This window comes from Trachemys scripta, chromosome 12 (assembly GCF_013100865.1).
Source record: "Trachemys scripta elegans isolate TJP31775 chromosome 12, CAS_Tse_1.0, whole genome shotgun sequence".
In the NCBI taxonomy this organism is placed as follows: domain Eukaryota; kingdom Metazoa; phylum Chordata; order Testudines; family Emydidae; genus Trachemys; species Trachemys scripta.
In genome coordinates this window covers 37,281,999-37,303,845 of record NC_048309.1, presented here as the reverse complement: position 1 = coordinate 37,303,845, position 21,847 = coordinate 37,281,999, and the positions used below count along the sequence as shown (strand labels likewise).

Genomic DNA, 21,847 nt, shown 5'->3' with positions numbered 1-21,847 from the left:
TGATAACAATATTATCTCACCTTGTTCTTTAAGTTGTGTATTGAGAGCTATTTGGGGTGCACAGTGCTTTACAATGGGAATAAAGACATGGTCCTTGCTCTTAAGATTTTATTGACTCAGATGATCCTGGCAAGTCAAGATGCTAGGGGACATAACAACAGGCAATGGACAGAATGCACTCAACTGGACAATGAGTGTTGGTTTGCTAGCAGCACAGACAGCCTAGTTTCTTTCTTTCTTAACTGGAAGTATTGGTGGAGTGATTCTAAAATAAGGCATTGTTCCGAAGACTGAAATGAAGGAGGAGAGAGATGTTTTGTGCAGAACTGGTTCAGGGAAGGCAGCTCATGGATTTGGGTTGCCACTTCCAGTGAAAATGTAACAGGAATGGGGTGCCCAAACTTTCAGGCAGCTTTGAAAATTTTAGCCTTGCAGCCTGGGAGAAGATGTTTTGTGTTAGCTGGTGATAGACCTGGTGTACCTGGAGGGGTTGCAAAAAAAAGGGTGAGGGACGTGGGGACCTCTTCCTTTCTTTACTCATTGATACTTAAACTTCTTTTTTTTTTTTTTGGTCTACTTGTTGCATCCTGCCTGTAAGTTATCTGGGCAGATGCTGTCTTTACTACGTATGTGTGAAACACCCAGCACAACAGGGAACTGATTGCTGATTAGGACACTATATGCTACAGTTCTAGAGCTATTACTACTTGTACTATGTATAGCCAAGTAGGGGGCTGGGAAGACTGAGTAAATATATGTTTTGTAACCCACTCTTCCTTGGGAATGTTTTTATCTGGCTCCAGATAAATGTACAGAAAATGCTACATATAGCTCACATGGCTTGAGAATTGGTCTGTTTGTAGACCATATAAAGTTGATAGCAGAGCTTGTCAAATTAGAAATTCTGACATTTTGTAACTTTTATTCATCCTGATCTGGAAGAAAAACTAATAATTTTGAAATATCCCATGAAACTAACATTCTAAAAATCCCCTCATTTTGGAAATATTGAAACAACCTTACCAAAACGTATTTCAGTCAGGTCAATGCATTTCATTTTTAAGTTTGAAGCCCTTTATTTTGATTTATCATGTCAACATTTATATTATATTATATTATATTATATTATATTATATTATATTATATTATATTATATTATATTATATTATATTATATTATATTATACATTTTGATACTTTTCAGTCAAAAATTTGTCAAAATTGCTACATTCTCATATTTTTTATTAGTCGTCATTTTCTGATGGAAAACTGTTATACTGAAAAACTTTCAACCAGCTCTAGTCCACAGAGGTCTCCTCCCCAGCAGAGATTTCAGAGACTTCTGTGGTCACGATATATATCAACATCAATAACAAGGGAAAGGTGAGTAGGTGGTATCGGAAGCTAAACATACAGTATTAGGAAATAGGGTTAAATATTCTGTTCAAGAGCAATAGCCAAAAATATTGCAGTATCCCTATAATAAAGCTGAAGTGTTTGGGATAATTAATGTAAAATTATATAGAAGGATAAAAAATATGGTATTTTTTGCCTTTGTTTTTTATAATCAATATAAAAAAAGAATAGAAATCCCATGAAAGAAGAAAAAAAAAGCTTAAGACATAATGACAATTACTATCTATCTATCTATCTATCTATCTATCTATCTATCTATCTCATCTCTAATAATTAAATTAAACAACTGGGCAAACTGTTTGATTACTGTAAATGTTAATCTATTGCTGTCATTTCAATAAAAGCTACCAGTATTTCTAGGTATTTTTCATTTCTTTTTATATGTAAAAGTAAGATTTCCCATTGCTGATAATTGCCAAAGTTGACAGTGGTAAATAAAGTTATTACCATTGTGCGGGACATGGGCGATGCCTCTATTATTTTATTAATATTCTTCCTTCATCTATTTGTTTGCTTGTGTTTTTCGTGGTTGCTATATTGTTACAAAGAGATTAACTCTCACACAAGTGGACAGCAGGTAGACAGGAAGGGAGGTATAAGTTTCATATAGCATCATTCACCAATACTTATCAGGACAATTCAAGTGTCAATTCCTTTGAAATTTACCTCTGACCATACTGAGTCATAATTCCCAGCTTAGTACAGGGGTGTGGGAAGAGTTTCAAGTGGGAAAACTGAATCAAACAACTTTTGCTGTTGATGAAAACCAAAGCCTCTGAGTTCAGAGCAGGGAGAAAGGGGAAGCAGACTGAACCCCTGTCCCAGAAGCATGGGTGTTTTAAGTAAAACAGGTGCACGCCAGCCTTCTATTGTTTAACCTTCTTCTCTTGTTATGCTTTGATTCCTGCTGCTGAGATTAAACAATACTTGTTTTTGAAAAGGCTGCTTTGTGTTCACTGTGTTCGCCAGTAGTCCTAGATCCTAAAGGGAAGCCTTGCAGGGCAGCTAAATCCATCTGGGCCTGTGGAGCAAACACAGTTGGTACCCAGCAGGCTGTAGCCTCATTTGAGAGTGGAAGAATTGTAGGATTCCACACCAGAGAGGTGACGGCAAGAGGCCTGTCTCTGAAATGGGTTGCACTCAGGGAGACGTTGAGAGGTCTGCGAAATACAGCTATACCTGAACCGTGATAATCATTATTAATAGGTCATTTTTTTCCAAATGGGTTCTATCAATCAAACCATCTAGCTGAAGCTATGAAACAGGATTCATGCAAACACTCTCCTGTGTCTGTGCAGAGTAACATTATTGTTAGTAGCAATTACTATATTTGTTATGCTACTACCTAGGGGCCAACCTAGAACAGTCCCTATAGTGCTAGATACTTGCATCCGAAGAAGTGAGGTTTTTACTCATGAAAGCTTATGCCCAAATAAATCTGTTAGTCTTTAAGGTGCCACCAGACTCCTTGTTGTTTTTGTATAAAGATAGATTAAAAGAAAGTCCCTGCCCCAAAGAACTTTTACTCTAACTGGACAAGACAGATAAAATGCAGGGGAAAGGGAGAAAACATTGACTTCAGTGATCTCCACATGGGCATACAGGAAAATCCACATGAATCTGATTATAAAATCAGGGCCTGAGAAATGGAGTGTATGTACATTTAGTATGAAATATTTATGATTTTTCGAGTATTAGACCCAAGAAAATAATGATCCAAGTCAATGGGATTTGTGTCTCAAGTAATCTTCATTGCAAAGGCTGGCATTCTTATACATGTTGAGTTGGTGCCTCCATGTTTGAATGGTCTTATTTAAATCAGCATGAGACTGGAATTTCCAAGTGTATAAAGGAATGAGGTGCCCAAATCTCATTGAAATTTAAAAGCATAAACCTCTTAGGTTCTGTTGAAAATCCCAGCCTGAGAGAAAGGGTAATGGAATCTCTCTTTTGAAATCAGTGTCACTCATCAGTGACTAAGGTATCATTGACCAGAGTGGTAGAATCTGATACTTGGCCCTTTTTTCCCCTCTTCATTCATGTTCATTCGTAACAGTGTGATTTAAAACAAATACTTTGGCCAGCTCTAGTTATGCCGGAGAAACGTGATCCTGTTTCATGAAAGATTTCAATATTTCAAAAGTGGGTTTTATTCAGAATGAAAACCACCATTTTTGACATTTTCTGTAGAAGGGAATGGAGCCCCGTTTTTAGGGCAGCGTGCCCCATTGGGCTGCCCTAGAGCGGCAGACCCTTGAACTCTAGGTTTCCCATCAGCCCACCTATCTTCCAGAAAGGCATCCAGTCTTAATTGATATAAGAGCTAGAGATACACTATGTTATGCTTGTCTATGTTTGTCTTCCAGTTGAAAACCTATGAAGAAACAATGAATTTGAATCAAACGGTGATGACTGAGTTCCTTCTCCTGGGATTTTCTACCTCTCCAGAGAGGCAGTTTTTACTCTTTGTTGCAGTGTTAGCCATTTATCTGGTTACTGTGATGGGAAACCTCCTCATTATCCTTGTAACATTGGTGGATCCAACCCTTCATACCTCCATGTACTTTTTCCTCTCTAATTTGTCTGCCTTAGAGGTTGGTTACACCTCGGTCACTGTCCCAAAAATGCTGGTGAGCCTCATCTCAGGGGACAAACGCATTTCCTTTACCAGCTGTGCCGTGCAAATGTTCTTCTTCCTTTGCTTTGGGATCACAGAATCTTCTTTTCTGGCCACCATGGCATATGACCGCTACGTGGCAATATGCAACCCCCTGTGTTATCCCATGATTATGAACAAGAAGGTGTGTGTCCTGCTGGCAGCCACTTCCTGGACTATCGGCATCCCGGCCCAGGTAGTGCAGACAAGTTTGGTGTTCACCTTACCCTTCTGTAGCTCCAAAAAGATCAACCATTTCTTCTGTGACTCAGCCCCTCTGCTGTTGCTGGCCTGTGCTGACACATCCATGAATGAAACCTTGACTTACATGGTGGTCACTTTCTTTGGAATGGTGCCCTTTGCCCTGATTCTCTTGTCCTACATCCGGATCATTGCCACCATCATCAAGATGACATCAGCTGAGGGCAAGAGGAAAATCTTCTCCACCTGCTCCTCCCACCTCATCGTTGTGGCTTTATTCTATGGTTCTGGCATTATCCTTTATTTATAACCCAGGTCCAGTGAGTTTCCAGACAGTGGTAAACTTCTCTCCCTGTTTTACACTGTTTTGCCTGCCATGTTGAATCCTTTTATCTACAGCCTAAGGAACAGGGAAATCCAAACAGCCTTGAGGAGACATATGTGGCACAAAATGGTTCCCTGCTATCCCTGAGTGGCAGCTTTTCCAGCCTGTTCTGCCTCAAAGAATGTGACTTTTGAATAATCACACTGCTGGGGGGTGGGGTGGGGGGAATTTGCAGAAGCACCCATTAGTTTTGGCTGCCTTAGTAACTGAACTGAGACTCCTAGGGCTTGATTTCTGAGGATGGCCTGGTACTCCCAGTGACCTCTGCTGTTGTTATCAGTACTCAACCCTTCTCTTTGTTGTGTACCTAGGCAATGAGGAGCACACAGTTACTGGTCACCCAGGAAAATTCTGATGGAAGTGACTCAGCAGACATTCTGAAATCTGTAGCAAAACCAGGACTGGAAACCAATTTTCTTGGCCTGACACCACCAGACCATCCCTTCTCTTCCAGTAGGCCTATGCACCATTGATTACACTCTTTCCAGCTTCTGCAATGAACAAGGCAGGGATTAGAACTGCCTGGAAAACAGAGCTTTCCTCCTGTGGCTGTTTGAACAAATTTGCATCCCAAGTCAACAGGGACCAGGGACAAAAAGTGTTCACAGGAGGGAAAGTATCAAAAAATGCCTTTTCAGGAAAACCAAGGGGAAATTTCCCAGTGGGTCACTGAGCTGTCTAGGTAGTCCAAGAAGTCAAATTGATGGCTACCCAGGTAGTCAAGGAGGTAGCTGTCCAGAGAGTTGGGGAGTGTCTGCCCACCAAGTGGGGTGCTGTGGAGCCAGTGAGGCTGAATTTTCAGCAAGTTTCCTGGGACCTAGACAGGTATTGTTCCTGGCAGCTTGCCTGCCAGTTGCTAGGCTGGCAGTCAAGAAAGAGAACTTGGAGTCATTGTGGATAGTTCGTTGAAAACATCTGCTCAATGTGCAACAACAGTAAAAAAAAAAATTGAAAAGAATGTTAAGAACAATTAGGAAAGGGATAGATAATAAGACAGTAAATATTATAGTGCCACTATACAAATCTATGATACCCCATCACCTTGAATACTATGTGCCGTTCTGGTTTCCCCATTGTCACAATGTCTGGATTGGCTCACAAGTGCAAGTACCTACCACTGGGCAGACTATCAGAAAACAGGTCAGAGACCCCAGATCAGTTGGTTCTCTAGATATCACACCAAAGACAATGCTGGTAGCCAACTCTATAGTAAACTAACTAGACGTTTACTAGCTAAGAAAAAAGAATGAGAATTATTGAGTGGTTAAAGCATGTAAAATATAGGCACAGGTGAGTCACAGTTTGTAATTCCAAATGGTAGCAGAGATGTAGTAATCTGCAAGTTTCCAAAAAGGTTCTCGGGACTACTCAGAATAATTTCCATTTTCTCAGTCAGTTATTCTGCCATTTTAGAATCCAAATAGGCCAGAGATGAAGGATCTTTCCTTTAATCCATTCTTACAGTTTCTTCTCACAGAAAAGAAGGTGACAGTGTGGGCTTTTCCTCTGATAACAGAGATTGAGGAATGCATTTTAAGTCTTTGACCTCCGATCATTACACACAATGACTACAATGGAAATTAGCACTTTTGTATTAATGGTCATCATTTGCATTCCACAAGGGTTCTTTCTTGCTAGATAGGTTATTTAGTTACAGGGGTATACACAGTGTAAATGTTTACTACTACATTATAACAGGATTCAGATAAGTGAAAACAATGCATGTAACATCCCCTTAGTTTTCATGAAGCTTAAACACCAAATACTCTGATACATTTAACAATGACTTTGATCTATAGTAATACACAAGTGAATTGACCTTAGGCTTGGACACGAGCTGGCATCTGGTCTGCCAGTATCACACCCATATCAAAAAAAGTATATAATAGGAAATGGTACAGAGATGGGAAACAAAAATTATTAGGGGTATGAAAGAGCTTCCATATGAGGAGAAATTAAAAAGTCTGGGCCTTTTCAGCTTGGAAAAGAGCTTACTATGGGGGGATATGATAGATATCTATAAAATTGTGAATGATGAGAAGAAAGTGAATCAGGAAGTGTTATTTACCCCTGCACATAACACAAAAAATCAGAGATCATCCAATTAAATTAATAGGCAGCAGATTTACAACAAACAAAGGAAGTACTTTTTCACACAATGCACAACCAACACATGGAACTTGTTGCCAGGGAATGTGATGAAGGCCAAAAGTATAACTGGGTTCAAAAAATAATTAGATAAGTTCATGGAGGATAGGACCATCAATGGCTATTATCCAAGATGGTCAGTGATGCAACCCCATGCGCTGGATGTCTCTGTTCTGTTCAAGTCCCTCTGACCCATCTGGCACTGGCCACTGTTGGAAGACAAGATACTGGTCTAGATGGGCCTTCTTATGTTCTTATGTAGGCAGAGGCTACTGAGTGGGTACATTTCAGAGTCACAGACATTAAATTCAATTGAAAAATATATCATGATTTTTGGTAAGTGAAATATATTCCTTCTCAATCCATTTGCAGCTAATTTCACAGTCAAAGTATATGGGAATTGGAGCTGACAAGAGGCTTTCAGTATGACTATAACACTCTGCTAAGGGCAACTGTGGCAAAGGGATAAACTTTAACAACAGTTATTTTGGTCCCTGCTGGCTGATCAAAGAAGTGGCAATGAAGAATCTGTCCATAGGGTGTAAGGTGCTTGACCTTAAGGATGCCACTGTTTCTATATGTCTGATCCCAGATCTGGAGTGACAGCTGGCAACATGAAGGAACCCTGATCAATTTCATTTGAAACATGTTAATTTCACTGACTCTTGCTTAGGATAATTTTTTTTTAAATCCTTGCTTCATTGTGTGCTCATTAAAACCAACCCTGTTAGTAACACAGCCACCAAAAAGAAATCTCTCCAATCAGCCATGCAGCAGCCATAACTCTGTAGAGATTTATAAGAGAACACACAGGTTGTTATAATTTCACATGCCTTAATCTGCACTCTGAGAAATCTCAGCTGAGACCTGGGCACTGCCTGGAGATTTGTCAAACCTCTCAAGGAATTAAGGGGCAGTGGCAGAAGCAAAGTTACTAGTCATTTTAAGGGGTTCTGTGGAGGGCCATTAGACAGGAAATGCTGTTGGAAAATTCAGGTCGCAGTGGCAGTCCCAGCAGGATTGATTAGCAAGGAAAATCAGAGGCATTGATTAATGTTAGACAAAGGAAGGGGAGTCAAGTATCAGGGGGTAGCCGTGTTAGTCTGTATCTACAAAAACAACAAGGAGTCTGGTGGCACCTTAAAGACTTACAGATTTATTTGGGCATAAGCTTTTGTGGGTAAAAACCTCACGTCTTCAGATGCATAGAGTGAAAGTTACAGATGCAGGCATTATATACTGACACATGGAGAGCAGGAAGTTACTTTGCAAGTGGAGAACCAGTGTTGACAGGGCCAATTCAATCAGGGTGGATGTAGTCCACTCCCAATAATAGATGAGGAGGTGTCAATTCCAGGAGAGGAAAAGCTGCTTCTGTAATGAGCCAGCCACTCCCAGTCCCTATTCAAGCCCAGATTAATGGTGTTACATTTGCAAATGAATTTTAGTACTGCTGTTTCTCTTTGAAGTCTGTTTCTGAAGATTTTTTGTTCAATGATAGTGACTTTTAAATCTGTAATAGAATGACCAGGGAGATTGAAGTGTTCACTTAGTGGCTTTTGTATGTTACCATTCCTGATGTCCGATTTGTGTCCATTTATTCTTTTGCGAAGGGACTGTCCAGTTTGGCCAATGTACATGGCAGAGGGGCATTGCTGGCACATGATGGCATATATAACATTAGTGAATATACAGGTGAATGAGCCCTTGATGGTGTGGCTGATGTGGTTGGGTCCTCTGATAGTGTCGCCAGAGTAGATATGGGGACAGAGTAGGCAACGAGGTTTGCTAAAGGGATTGGTTCCTGGGTTGGTGTTTCTGTGGTGTGGTGTGTAGTTGCTGGTGAGTATTTGCTTCAGGTTGGGGGGTTGTCTGTAAACGAGCACTGGCCTGCCTCCCAAGGTCTGTGAGAATGAGGGATCATTTTCCAGGATAGGTTGTAGATCGTGGATAATGCCCTGGAGAGGTTTTAGCTGGGGGCTGTATGTGATGGCCAGTGGTGTTCTGTTATTGTCCTTGTTGGGCCTGTCCTGTAGTAGGTGATTTCTGGGTACCCATCTTGCTCTGTCAATCTGTTTCCTCACTTCCCCAGGTGGGTATTGTAGTTTTAAGAATGCTTGATAAAGGTTTTTGTCTCTGTCTGAGGTGTTGGAGCAAATTCGGTTGTATCTTAGGGCTTGGCTGTAGACAATGGATCCTGTGATGTGTCTTGGATGGAAGCTGGAGGCATGTAGGTACATATAGAGGTCAGTAGGTTTCTGGTATAGGGTGGTGTTTATGTGACCATCACTTATTTGCACTGTAGTGTCCAGGAAGTGGATCTCTTGTGTGGACTGGTCCAGGCCGAGGTTGATGGTGGGGTGGAAATTGTTGAAGTCCAGGTGGAATTCTTCAAGGGCCTCCTTTCCGTGTGTCCATATGATGAAGATGTCATCAATGTAGCTCAAGTAGAGGAGGGTTTGTTCCTATGTCAAATAGCCCCCTGATGTGTAAAGTGAAAGGAGTCAAGCCAGCTCCTGTGACAGGTGATCCCTTCCTTCAGAAATTCCACCAGAGTCTCACTAGTGAGGGGATTCACGGGGAGGAGGGAGTGCTGTGAAAATGACATGTAAACAAACCAGAGATTCCCACTGGGTTAGCCAAGGCAGAAAGGCCCAGGTGCAGTGAGTGAAAGGCAATTCCAGTATTCTAGGCCTCAGTGACAGAGATCAGTAAACCTGCCTGACTGTGACAAGCTTTGCTGTTCTGCCCACCATGAACCCCAGTTGTGCCCTCAGTCCTAACCCACAGCCCCCTCCACCTAATGCTATTCATCACTGAGTGGTGCACATGCACATACACACTCACCTCAATCCTGACCCTATAGTCCCCAGCTGTCAAAGCCCTGCAAAGCCCCCACCCCATAGCTCTGCCAGTTCCCCTCAATCCCAACCCACAGGCTCTTGTTGTCCCAGTCCTGTGCTCCTCTGTGCCTCCTAAAGCTCTGCCGATGCCCATTAATCTTGACTTGCAGCCCCTGCCTTCTATGCAATTTTTGGGCTAACACACACAGCTCTGCTGCTGCACCTCAATCCCAACCCACAGACACCCTGCTGTCCCAGCCCTACCCCCTATCCCATACCCTCCAACTCTGAATGCCTGGAAATAAATGCCTGGGAATAAATTGTTCACTCAGTTGCTTGACCACACTTTAGTTTGGTATGTAATATATTCAAGAGACCAACTCAGCAACACCAGTCAGGTTGATTGCTATAAACCAATAATAATAAAGTACAGGACAAAGGTTCAATACAATGCCAGTCTCAGGAAGCCGTATCACACAGCACTGTTACATTCACATTATGCAGAAGCTGTACTGTCAAAGTTGTACCCTTAAAGCCATCTTTTTATACCCAACCTATTTGCAAGTACAAGGTACTATGTAAGTAATCTGAAATTACATTTAACCAATCAGCTTTCTACCTTGTTCTTCTGGCAGCATGGTGTATCCCATATCTCTTTGTTTTGACAACATGTATTTCAGGTACCAAAGGGTACAAAGGCATGTCTTAGGTTTGTACTAGGCCTAGACAATCCTCTTCCTTTGGAACATTTCAGTCCAGGTTGTCAGAGCAACTCCCTATCTGCTGCTCTGACAAAGCACTATCTGTCCTAATCTTGACAGTTTCCCTAATTGCACTAGCCAAAACTTACTTCCTTTGTCCCTCTGGGTTCCTCCCCTACCCCTCCAATGGAAAAGCCCTAGGTTAAATAGACTCATAGACTCATAGACTTTAAGGTCAGAAGGGACCATTATGATCATCTGGTCTGACCCCCTGCATGCTGCAGGCCACAAGACCCTTCCCTGGACTCTGCCGTTGAAGTCCCCAATCCTGTGTTTTAGTGACTTCAATCGGCAGAGACCCTCCTGCTAGTGATCCCTGCCCCATGCTGCGGAGGAAGTCGAAAAACCTTCAGAGGCTCAGCCAATGTACCCTGGAGGAAAATTCCTTCCCGACCCCAAATATGGCGATCAGTAATACCCCGAGCATGTAGGCAAGAGTCTCTAGCCTGACCCTTGTTGGCCATTATGCTATTTACGTACCATTGCTTGGTTTTCCTTGGCTACTATGTTTTACCATTAAACCATTCCCTCCATAAACTTATCTAACTTAATCTTAAAACCAGACAGGTCCGTCGCCCCCACCATTTCCCTCGGAAGGCCGTTCCAATATTTCACCCCTCTGACGGTCAGAAACCTTCGTCTAATTTCAAGCCTGAACTTCCCCACGGCCAGTTTATATCCATTTGTTCTCGTGTCCACATTAGTACTAAGCTGGAATAATTCCTCTCCCTCCCTTGTATTTATCCCTCTGATATATTTAAAGATAGCAATCATATCCCCCCTCAGCCTTCGTTTTGTCAGACTAAACAACCCAAGCTCCTCTAATCTCTTTTCATACAACAGGTTTTCCATTCCTCTGATCATCCTAGTCGCCCTTCTCTGCACCCGTTCCAGTTTGAGTTCATCTTTTTTAAACATGGGAGACCAGAACTGCACACAGTACTCCAAATGAGGTCTCACCAGCGCCTTATACAACGGAAGCAGGACCTCCTTATCCCTACTAGATATACCTCGCCTAATACATCCCAAGACCGCATTGGCTTTTTTCACCGCCACGTCACATTGTCGACTCATAGTCATCCTGCGGTCTACAAGGACCCCTAGGTCCTTCTCCTCTTCCGTTACTTCTAACCAATGCGTCCCCAGCTTGTAACTAAAATTGTTATTAGTCATCCCCAAGTGCATCACCTTACACTTTTCACTATTAAATTTCATCTTATTTCTGATACTCCAATTCACAAGCTCTTTCAAGTCTCCCTGCAGAATATCCCTATCCTCCTCCGAATTTGCAACTCCTCCCACCTTCGTATCATCTGCAAACTTTATCAGCCCACTCTTGCAATCGGTTCCGAGGTCAGTTATAAATAGATTAAATAAAATGGGTCCCAAAACTGAACCTTGAGGCACTCCACTAGTAACCTCCCTCCAACCTGACAGTTCACCCTTTAATACGACCCGCTGCATTCTCCCCATTAACCAATTCCTTATCCACCTCTGGATTTTCATATCGATCCCCATGTTTTCCAGTTTAACCAATAATTCCTCATGGGGTACAGTATCAAACGCTTTACTGAAATCCAGGTATATTAGGTCCACCGCATTTCCCTTATCTAATAAGTCCGTTACTTTCTCAAAGAAGGAGATCAGATTCGTTTGGCATGATCTACCCTTCGTAAAACCATGCTGTAATTTATCACAATTGCCATTAACCTCTAGGTCCTCAACTAGTTTCTCTTTCAGAATCTTCTCCAGCACCTTGCACACTACAGATGTTAAACTAACAGGCCTGTAGTTACCCGGATCACTTTTTTTCCCTTTCTTGAAAATAGGAACCACGTTGGCTATTCTCCAGTCTAACGGGACCACCCCCGAGTTTACAGATTCATTAAATATTATCGCTAATGGGCCTGCTATTTCCCGCGCCAATTCCTTCAATATTCTCGGGTGAAGATCGTCCGGTCCTCCCGACTTAGTCCCATTAAGGCGTTCAAGTTTTGTTTCTACCTCGGATGCGGTAATCCCCCATCCTGTATGCCCCTCTGTAACGGTGCTAGTATCCCTAGTACCTTCATTGGCCTCATTAAACACCGATGCAAAATATTCATTGAGATATTGTGCCATGCCTAGATTATCTTTAATCTCCTCTCCGGCTATAGTCTTCAGCGGTCCCACTTCTTCTTTCTTTGCTTTCTTCCTATTTATATGGCTGTAAAACCTTTTACTATTGCTTTTAATTCCCCTCGCTAGGTCCAACTCTACACGGCCTTTGGCCTTTCTCACTCTATCTCTACATTCTCTGACTTCACTAAGGTAAGTTTCCTTACTGATCCCTCCCCTCTTCCACTCTTTGTACGCTTTCTGTTTTTTTCCTAATCGCCCCTTTGAGTCGGTCGCTCATCCAGCTCGGTCTAAATCTTTTGCTTAGTAATCTTTTTCCCTTTTTGGGGATACAGGCCTCTGACAGCTCATGCATCTTTAACTTAAAGTAATCCCAGGCTTCTTCTGCCTTTAGATCCCTTAATACGTTTGCCCAATCCACTTCCCTTACCAGTCCCCTTAATTTGTTAAAATTGGCCTTTTTAAAATTATAAACCCTAGTCTTTGACTTAATTCTGTTACTCCTTCCATTTAGTTTAAACCGAATTAGCTCATGATCACTGGAGCCCAAGTTGTCCCCCACTACCACTTCCTCAACGAGGTCCTCACTACTTACCAGAATCAAATCTAAAATGGCCTCCCCCCTCGTCGGTTCAGCTACCACTTGATGAAGGAATTGATCAGCAAGCACATCTAGGAACATCTGAGCCCTATTATTGCTACTAGCGTTTGTTCCCCAATCTATATCCGGGAAGTTAAAGTCCCCCATAATTACACAGTTTCTATTAGTATTTACTTCCCTTAATACATTAAATAGTTCCTTATCCATATCCTGGGTCGATCCCGGCGGTCTATAGCACACCCCAAGCACTATCCCCGGAGAGGCTCTAGTAGTCCTTTTACCCAGTGTGAGTATTGCCCAGACAGACTCCGTGTTATCTATTCCATCCACTATTATTTCTTTACAGCTTATTTCACTATTGACATACAATGCCACCCGCCCACCTTTACCTTTATCCCGGTCTTTCCTAAACAGCGCATACCCCTCCATACCTGTGTTCCAGTCGTGACTGCCATTCCACCACGTTTCAGTTATTCCTACGATATCCGGTTTCAATTCTCGGACCAAGAGCTCCAATTCCTCCATTTTATTACCTAGGCTTCTCGCATTGGTGTACAAACACCCTAATGTATGTCGTTTAGCCTGTCTCCCATTAGTAGCACTGTATGTTGCGGACCTCTTTGTGTCCGTCCCCCCTGTCCTTCCTATGTCCAATCTCATCTCCCCGGCTATGTCTCCTCTTATTTCACTCAGCTTTTCAATACTGGAATCTGGCGTGGAGATTAACTGTGCATTTCCCAACCTTCTCCCCAAACTTCCTAGTTTAAAGCTCTTTTGATAAGATGAGCCAGCCTCCCTCCCAGAAGTCTATTTCCTTCCCTACTCAGGTGAAGCCCATCCCGCGAGAACAAGTGTCTGTCCCCGAAAGCCTCCCAGTGGCCATACATCCCAAAGCCCTCCTTATAGCACCACTCCCTTAGCCAACTATTTATTCTCACAATCCTATCAGCCCTTTGCTGCCCTTCCCTCGGAACAGGCAGAATCCCAGATAGATTCCAGTACAGGTGACATGATCACATGTCACTGTAAGACTTCATTACCCACTTGCCAGCACACGTATACAGGAAGATTTAAGGGTAAAACAGAGCCATCTGCAGTCAATTGTCCTGGTTAATGGGAGTCATCAAGATTTCAAACCACCATTAATGACCCACACTTTGCATAATTACAATAGGCCCTCAGAGTTATATTTCATATTTCTAGTTTCAGATATAAGAGTGGTTCATTTATACAAATAGGATGATCACACTCTAGATTATAAGCTTTCTAATGATACCTTACAAGAGACCTTTTGCATAAAGCATATTCCAGTTACGTTAGCATATTTTCATAAAATCATATAGAATGCAACGTCACAGCTTGATCACAGTCTATTGGAAATTGCATGGGGAACAAATATTTAATAATGGCCTTTTCAGTCTAGCAGAGAAAGGTATAACATGATCCAATGGCTGAAGGTAGAGGCTAGATAAATTCAGACTGGAAACAAGATATAAATTTTTAACTGTGAGAGTAATTAGCCATCAGAACAATTTACCAAGGGTCATGTTGGATTCTTCATCACTGGCAATTTTTCAACCAAGATTAGATGTTTTTCTAAATGTTCTTCTCTAGGAATTATTTTGGGGATGTTGTCTCACCTGTGCTACACATGAGGGTCAGATTAAGTGATCACAATGGTTCTTTCAAGCCTTGGAAACTACAAAAACATGCACCAGGACCAGGTCTCATTCCCTCCAGCAGTGGGTAAGTGACACATATACACAAAGATGGAGATGGAGTAGACCACACTCATTCTAGCAGACAGCCAAAGCTCTTGTCTTCCTTGAGGGCGCCGTTATTACTTCATTCATCCCGTGGCACCACTGATTGTTTGGCAAGCTTCCTGCTTCTGATGTACTTATAAAAAAAATTGCTGTTAGTTTTTGTGTCTTTTTCTAGCTGCTCTTCACATTCTTTTTTTGGCCTGCCTAATTATGCTTTTACACTTTATGTTCCTTTCAATTTTCCTCAGTCAGATTTGACCTCCAATTTTTAAAGATGTCTTCTTGCCTCAAATCACATCTTTTAATCTGTTGTTTAGCCATGGTGGCATTTTCATACTCTTGGTGGTTTTTTTATTATTTATTTGGTGTATACATTTAGTTTGAATATCTACTACAGTGTTTTTAAAAGTTTCCACACAGCTTGCAGGCATTTCACTTTTATGACGGTTCCTTTCAATTTCGGTTTAACTAGCTTCCTTATTTTTTGTGTAGTTCCCTTTTTGGAAGTTAAATGTTACTTTGGTTGGTTTTGTTAGTATTTTCCTCCTACAAGGGTTGTAATATTTAATTACATTATGATCACTATTACAGAGCAGTTCAGTTATATTCATCTCTTGGACCAGATCCTGTGTGCCAGTTGGTACTAAATCAAGAATTGCCTCTTTCATTGAAGGTTCCAGGACTAGCTGCTCCAAGAAGAAGACAATAATGGTGTCTAGAAATTTGATCTCTGCATTCCATCTTGAGCTGACATGTACCTGGTTAATACGGGGATAGCTAAAATAACGCATAATTGTTGAATTTTCTGTTCTCTCTAATCTCCCTGAGCACTTCACAATCTCTTTCACCATCCTACTGCTATTCTCTTATTATTAGAGTCCAGCGGAGGGCAACAAAAATGATTAGGGGGCTGGACCACATGACTTATGAGGAGAGGCTGAGGGAACTGGGATTGTTTAGTCTGCAGAAGAGAAGAATGAGGGGGGATTTGATAGCTGCTTTCAACTACCTGAAAGGGGGTTCCAAAGAGGATGAATCTAGACAGATCTCAGTGGTAGAAGATGACAGAACAAGGAATAATGGTCTCAAGTTGCAGTGCAGGAGGTTTAGGTTGGATATTAGGAAAAACTTTTTTCACTAGGAGGGTGGTGAAGCATTGAAATGGGTTACCTAGGGAGGTGGTGGAATCTCCTTCCTTAGAGGTTTTTAAGGACAGGCTTGACAAAGCCCTGGCTGGGATGATTTAGTTGTTGATTGATCCTGCTTTGAGCAGGGGGTTGGACTAGATGACCTCCTGAGGTCCCTTCCAACTCCGATATTTTTTCTATGATTCTATGATTCTATTCAGGCATGGAATTTCTATCCATAGAGATTATATGGTACGGTTTGAGACATTTAATCATTTCAATTGTAGTGACACACACCCACCAGAATGACCTACACTGCCATTTGTATATATTTTGTAACCTGCTATTACCATAAGAACATAAGAACGGTCAGACCAAAGTTACATCTAGTCCAGTATCCTGTCGTCTAGCAGTGACCAATGCCAGATGCTTCAGAAGCAATGAACAAAACAGGTAATCATGAAGTGATCCATCCCCTGTCACCCATTACCAGCTTCTGGCAAACAGAGGCTAGGGACATCATCCCTGCCCATCCTGGCTAAGAGTCACTGATTCTCTATTAATTCATCTACTTCTTTTTTTTGAACCCTGTTCCACTGATTATCATCATTCCACTAAGTTTCTGTGATGCCTATTATATCAATATTCTCATTTAATATCAGGTATTCAAGTTCACCCATCGTAGTATTTAGATTTCTATAATTTGTATACAAGCACTTATCAAATTTGTCAATATTTAGTTGTCTGCCATCATGTATTCTTTTTGAAAGGGACTTTTTTGTTTCACTGTTTCTTTTCAGTTCCTGCCTGTACCTTATCAACTTTCTATCCTTTCCTGTTTACTAGGATATAGAGAATCCCATTTAATAAATCCTCCCCTAAGGAAAGTCTCTATGCAAAATGCATTCATCTCTGCACTCATCGCTTTTCCTCCAGCCCTTAATTTAAAAACTCCTCTCTGAACTTTTTAATTTGACATGCCAGCCATCTGGTTCCATTTTGGATTAGGTGGAGCCCATCTTTCCTGTATAGGCTCCTCCTTCCCAAAAAGTTCCCCAGTTTCTAAGATTACTAAAATCCTTAACATTCTGACTAGGTGAAAATCACGAAGGGTCTGAACTGAAGCCAACTGAAGTCAATGGAAGCCTTTCCCCTGACTATTACAGGCTATGTATCAGTCCCTCATTGAGGGATGTGATTTCTACATACAGGTATGTATGGGGCTTATTTATTTATTTATTTATTGTTTTTTAATGTTAGATAAATTCTATTCTTGATTATAGAAAACAACAATTGAACCAAAAAAATCCTCAAGACAAAGATATAGTCCTGAAATCATAAACATCATCCTCTATTTTAGTATTACAAACCCTAAGTGGGCTTGAAAAACACTTAGAAGTTCATGCAGTGGAGGATGTGTTTATATTTTTACATTATCTCAAGGTTATTCAATGACCCTTTTTCAAGGTACTTTCAGGCTCAGAGGCATAGAAACCCTTGGCCATTTCAGATATAAGGACAACTGACCAGATTGTCACAGGTAATCAGATTCAATATAGACACCTCATGATGTGAATGTGCTGGTGATGGACATAATCTGAATATACAGCTAAACCCCTGTAAGCACTTTGCCAGAGATCAATCTTGGTGCTTGATCGGCAAGGAGGCAGTTCTGCAGAAAAGGACCTGGGGATTACAGTAGACGAGAAGCTGGATATGAGTCAGCAGTGTTCCCTTGTTGTCAGCATTGCCAGCAGATCAAGGGAAGTGATTATTCCCCACTACTCGGCACTGGTGAGGCCACATATGGAGTATTGCATCCAGTTTTGGTCCCTCCCACTACAGAAGGGATATGGACAAATTGGAGAGAGTCCAGCAGAGGGCAACAAAAATTATTAGGGACCTGGGGCACATGACTTACGAGGAGAGGCTGAGGGAACTGGTTGTATCTGAAGAAGTGAGGTTTTTACCCACGAAAGCTTATGCCCAAATAAATCTGTTAGTCTTTAAGGTGCCACCAGACTCCTTGTTGTTTTTGTAGATACAGACTAACATGGCTACCCCCTGATACTTGAGGGAACTGGGGTTATTTAGTCTACAGAAGAGAAGAGTGAGAGGGGATTTGATTTCAGCCTTCAACTATCTGAATGGGGATTCCAAAGTGGATGGAGCTCTGCTGTTCTCAGGGGTGGCAGATGACCGAACAAGGAGTAATGGTCTCAAGTTGCAGTGTGGGAGGTCTAGGTTGGATATTAGTAAACACTATTTCACTAGGAGGTTGGTGAAGCACTGGAATGGATTACCTAGGGAGGTGGTGGAATCTCCTTCCTTAGAGGTTTTTAAGGCCCAGCTTGAAAAAAGCCCTTGCTGGGATGATTTAGAGGGTGTTGGTCCTGCTTTGAGCAGGGGATTGGACTAGATGACCTCTTTAGGTCTCTTCCAACCCTCAAATTCTATGATTCTATGAGGCCACATCCCTCTGGGATTTGCCACGATGATGACAAAATACAAAGGATATCCAATGCAATTGTCCCTCTAGGGCAAGAGACACCTGCAGAATAGCTGGAATTCTACTCTGAGTCTTTCAAAGTCACCATTGATGTCCAACAGGACCTTGATGTGCACATAGCCCAAGTGGCTTTGAAAATCTTATCCTTAAGTCTCAAAGACTTCAAAATTTAAGCCCTGATTCAGCTGGGTAATTTTGGATGTATCTCACTTTTCGCACAAGGGTAGTCATTGGGAGTATTCTTATGCTTAAAGTTAAGAATGTGCTTAAGCAATTTGATGTATGGTAGCCTAGGGGAATAGAGTGTGTTGTTCACTCTACAGGATTCTGGTTCTTTAATCCCCTCAAAATCCTTTACCCCAGTAGACAGCTATGAAGAATTATTGGGTGGTGTTTTCAAAAGCAACAAGAGATGCCCTAACTCTTCTCTCCTTGAAGCCAATGGTATACTTCCCATTGACTTCAAGGGGATCAGAGTTACATCAATATGAAGGGGGAGTGTCTCAAAGGGGCACTAGGCAGTTAGGTGCCCTATTCCCATAAGCAGTCCATGGGATTTGGGTGCCTAACTGCCTTATGGTGGCTTTGAAAAACTCACCCTAAGTGTTTTGAAAAATCCAACTCCTTGGGTTGGGTCTTCAAATGCACCTAAGATACTTAGGGACTGTGACATTCTGGGGTTCCACACAGGCTAGAAGGGGTTTTGTCACTTCCTGCCCTGAAACACTGGGTGCCTCTATGCCTTGCCGCTTAGATTCAGAACCATAAACACCAACAGTTTGCCCACAGCACAGTGGCCTCACCCTGTCTTGTGGAAGCTAGGGTGATCCCAGCACCTTCTGAGGTCTGAGTTCTCCCCAAAGATGCTGTTGTGGAAAAATGACCACATGTTGTGTTTGGATCAGAATCGTCTGAGGACTCTTCATTTTCATGCATGCACGGGGGGTACCAGTGAACTGGCAATCCCCCCGACTACAGATTTTCAAATAGCTTACATAGCATGAAACCACAATTAGGTAATGCATACTTTCTTATCAACATTATTGACATATTTGGAATACATTCCCCAAAAAGGGAATATAGCTTAGCAAGCTTTCCTGTTTTTCACAATCTGCCCCTTTGCGGTTCCCAAGCTTCCCCCGAAACTGTTAGTGAGCCATTATGAATCATAGACCTTGTGATTATAGATAGTTCTGCTTTTGTACTTTTTCTTCATCCTGCCTCTAAGAACCCCTCTTCTCCAATAAACTTAACTAACGTTCAGGTCTGACCCAAAGTTCAGGCCCGAGCCAACTAAAGTTTAAGCCCTAGCAAATTTTTCCCCCACAATGCCTTAACACTGTATTCAGGCACTCCTACTATAGCACTCACAAACCTGAACCAACTTTGCTGCTCCTTTAAAGAGACAGTACACAGCAGCTTATAAACTTAACTGGGATTGACAAACTCTCCACTTCAATCAATGTCAAGTTGCTTTATGGTAAAAGTAAGACAAACAGCTTAGAAATTTTAACTTACCATTGTTTCTGCATTACTGTAAATATGATTAACCATACTGTGTCCAGGAAGAATTTGTAGATCACATCATCCCTTTCACAATATAGTTGAAATGTAACATTTTACGTCCTTGAAATTCCACAAGAATTAATTCTGTGCTCCTCCACTGAGCTATTTGAGATAATAATCCTGTATGTCTTGTCCTATTGCAGGTTCCTGGACTTCCCCTATCTGCCGTACCTCCACAGCTCAATCCCAGTGCAGTACAACCCTTGCCCAACCTTATGGACTGTTCCAAGAGAAAATGTTTCCATGATGAACTTATGATCAAAGTTCTTGAGAGGGCCACAAGCAGGTACAGTACTAGAAGCAGAGGGACTTAAGACTGGAGAAAATGCATGCCGAGATGCCAGAGGAAAGTCTGAGGCTTGACACGCAGTTGGAGGACTGGTTTCAGCACAGGTACAGATGCATGCAACAAAGTTCCTGGAACTGATCCTGGGACAGGAATGGCAGCTAAGGGAGGAGAGATAACTGTCTGAATGGCTTATCTCAGTCATGGCTGCAAGATTACCAGTTCCTGGTGCCTCTCCGACACCGTGACTTGGTTCCCCTGAAGCATCCCCTCAGTCCAGAAACAGCTAGGAAAACTCCACGTCTGGGTGATCCATGCAATAAGGCCCCATGAGCATCTGGGCAGGGCAACTAAACCCCATGCATATCTGTGTCTTGATCTCCTCTACTGTGGATATTTCCACTCCTCTGCCCTGGTACCAAATGTATTGAAAACAAGGAAAGGAAGGCAAGGAGAACCAGAGGTGTGGGGAGAGAGAGGGGGCAGGGGACATGCAGTGGTAGGGGATTTCTATTGTGTTTGTACTGGTTCATGCACTTTTTTGTTGTTGTTTTGGTTTGGAAAATATTCATTTGTAACTGGAGTTTGGTGTTGTCATGACAGCTGGCCTGGCTGGCAATGGGTGGCCGTTGTATAATTTTAATAAATAAAATAAAGCCCTTTATGTTATTAAGAAAACTTATTGCTATCACTGTGTCTCATTGCTCAATCATGATTTGGAATAAAGAAGCTAAGCACATGATCAGGAACAATTTGCAATTACTAAGGAAACACTATTCCTCTGTACATTTAGGTGCAGCACTCCACACTTTAGTCACTTCCTTATATGAATCCATACTGTGGATCATCCCTCACCCCCACCCCCAATTCATAATTAATCATGTCATTCATAAATACATGGTGTGGTAATCAAACCCCTGCCTCTGCCAAGAACTGAACCTGCCCCACACAAGCATATTCATAGAGGTATTGTTCCTCCTCTTTCATTGGGCCATGCAAATCTATAATGTGGGTGCACAAAGCATACCTAATTTCTGTTACCTGGGTGCACAACACTCCAGCAGTGGTCAGTGCACTGGCTGGCTGAGTATACCAATTCAGTAGCCTCTCTATGTCACAGGTCTGCTAAGGGGAAAATGTCTCATCTCTGGCCTCACAATGATTGTGAAGAGCACAGCGAACCACAATGATCCGGACAGCTCAATGACACTGACAAATTGAAATCCCATAGGAGATGTCTACAGACCCATTTGTAATTGGGTCTGTAGACATCTCCAGTTGGATTTCAATTTGTCAAAAGCACATTCCACAACCCTTCTGCACCTGCTGAGAGTGTAATTAAACCAAGGCCTCTGCAATCCAGGTACAGTTTCATAAGACAATGCAAAAGAGGGTCCCCCAGAATAACTATGGGAACCATAACTCCATTGATGACCATGTCACTTTGTGGGAAGTGCCCCAGCCT

The 21,847-nt window shown here is 42.1% G+C and overlaps 1 protein-coding gene across 1 annotated transcript in view; it reads left to right on the top strand.

Annotated features, from left to right (window-relative positions):
- The first annotated feature begins 3,823 nt into the window (after nt 1-3,823).
- Nucleotides 3,824-21,847, top strand: part of LOC117885848 (olfactory receptor 5A1-like) — a 32,399-nt gene continuing 14,375 nt past the window's right edge. Inside the window, exon 1 of the mRNA XM_034787353.1 lies at nt 3,824-4,405. Coding sequence (XP_034643244.1) covers nt 3,824-4,405 — 582 coding nt within the window. The remainder of the gene's footprint in view (nt 4,406-21,847) is intronic.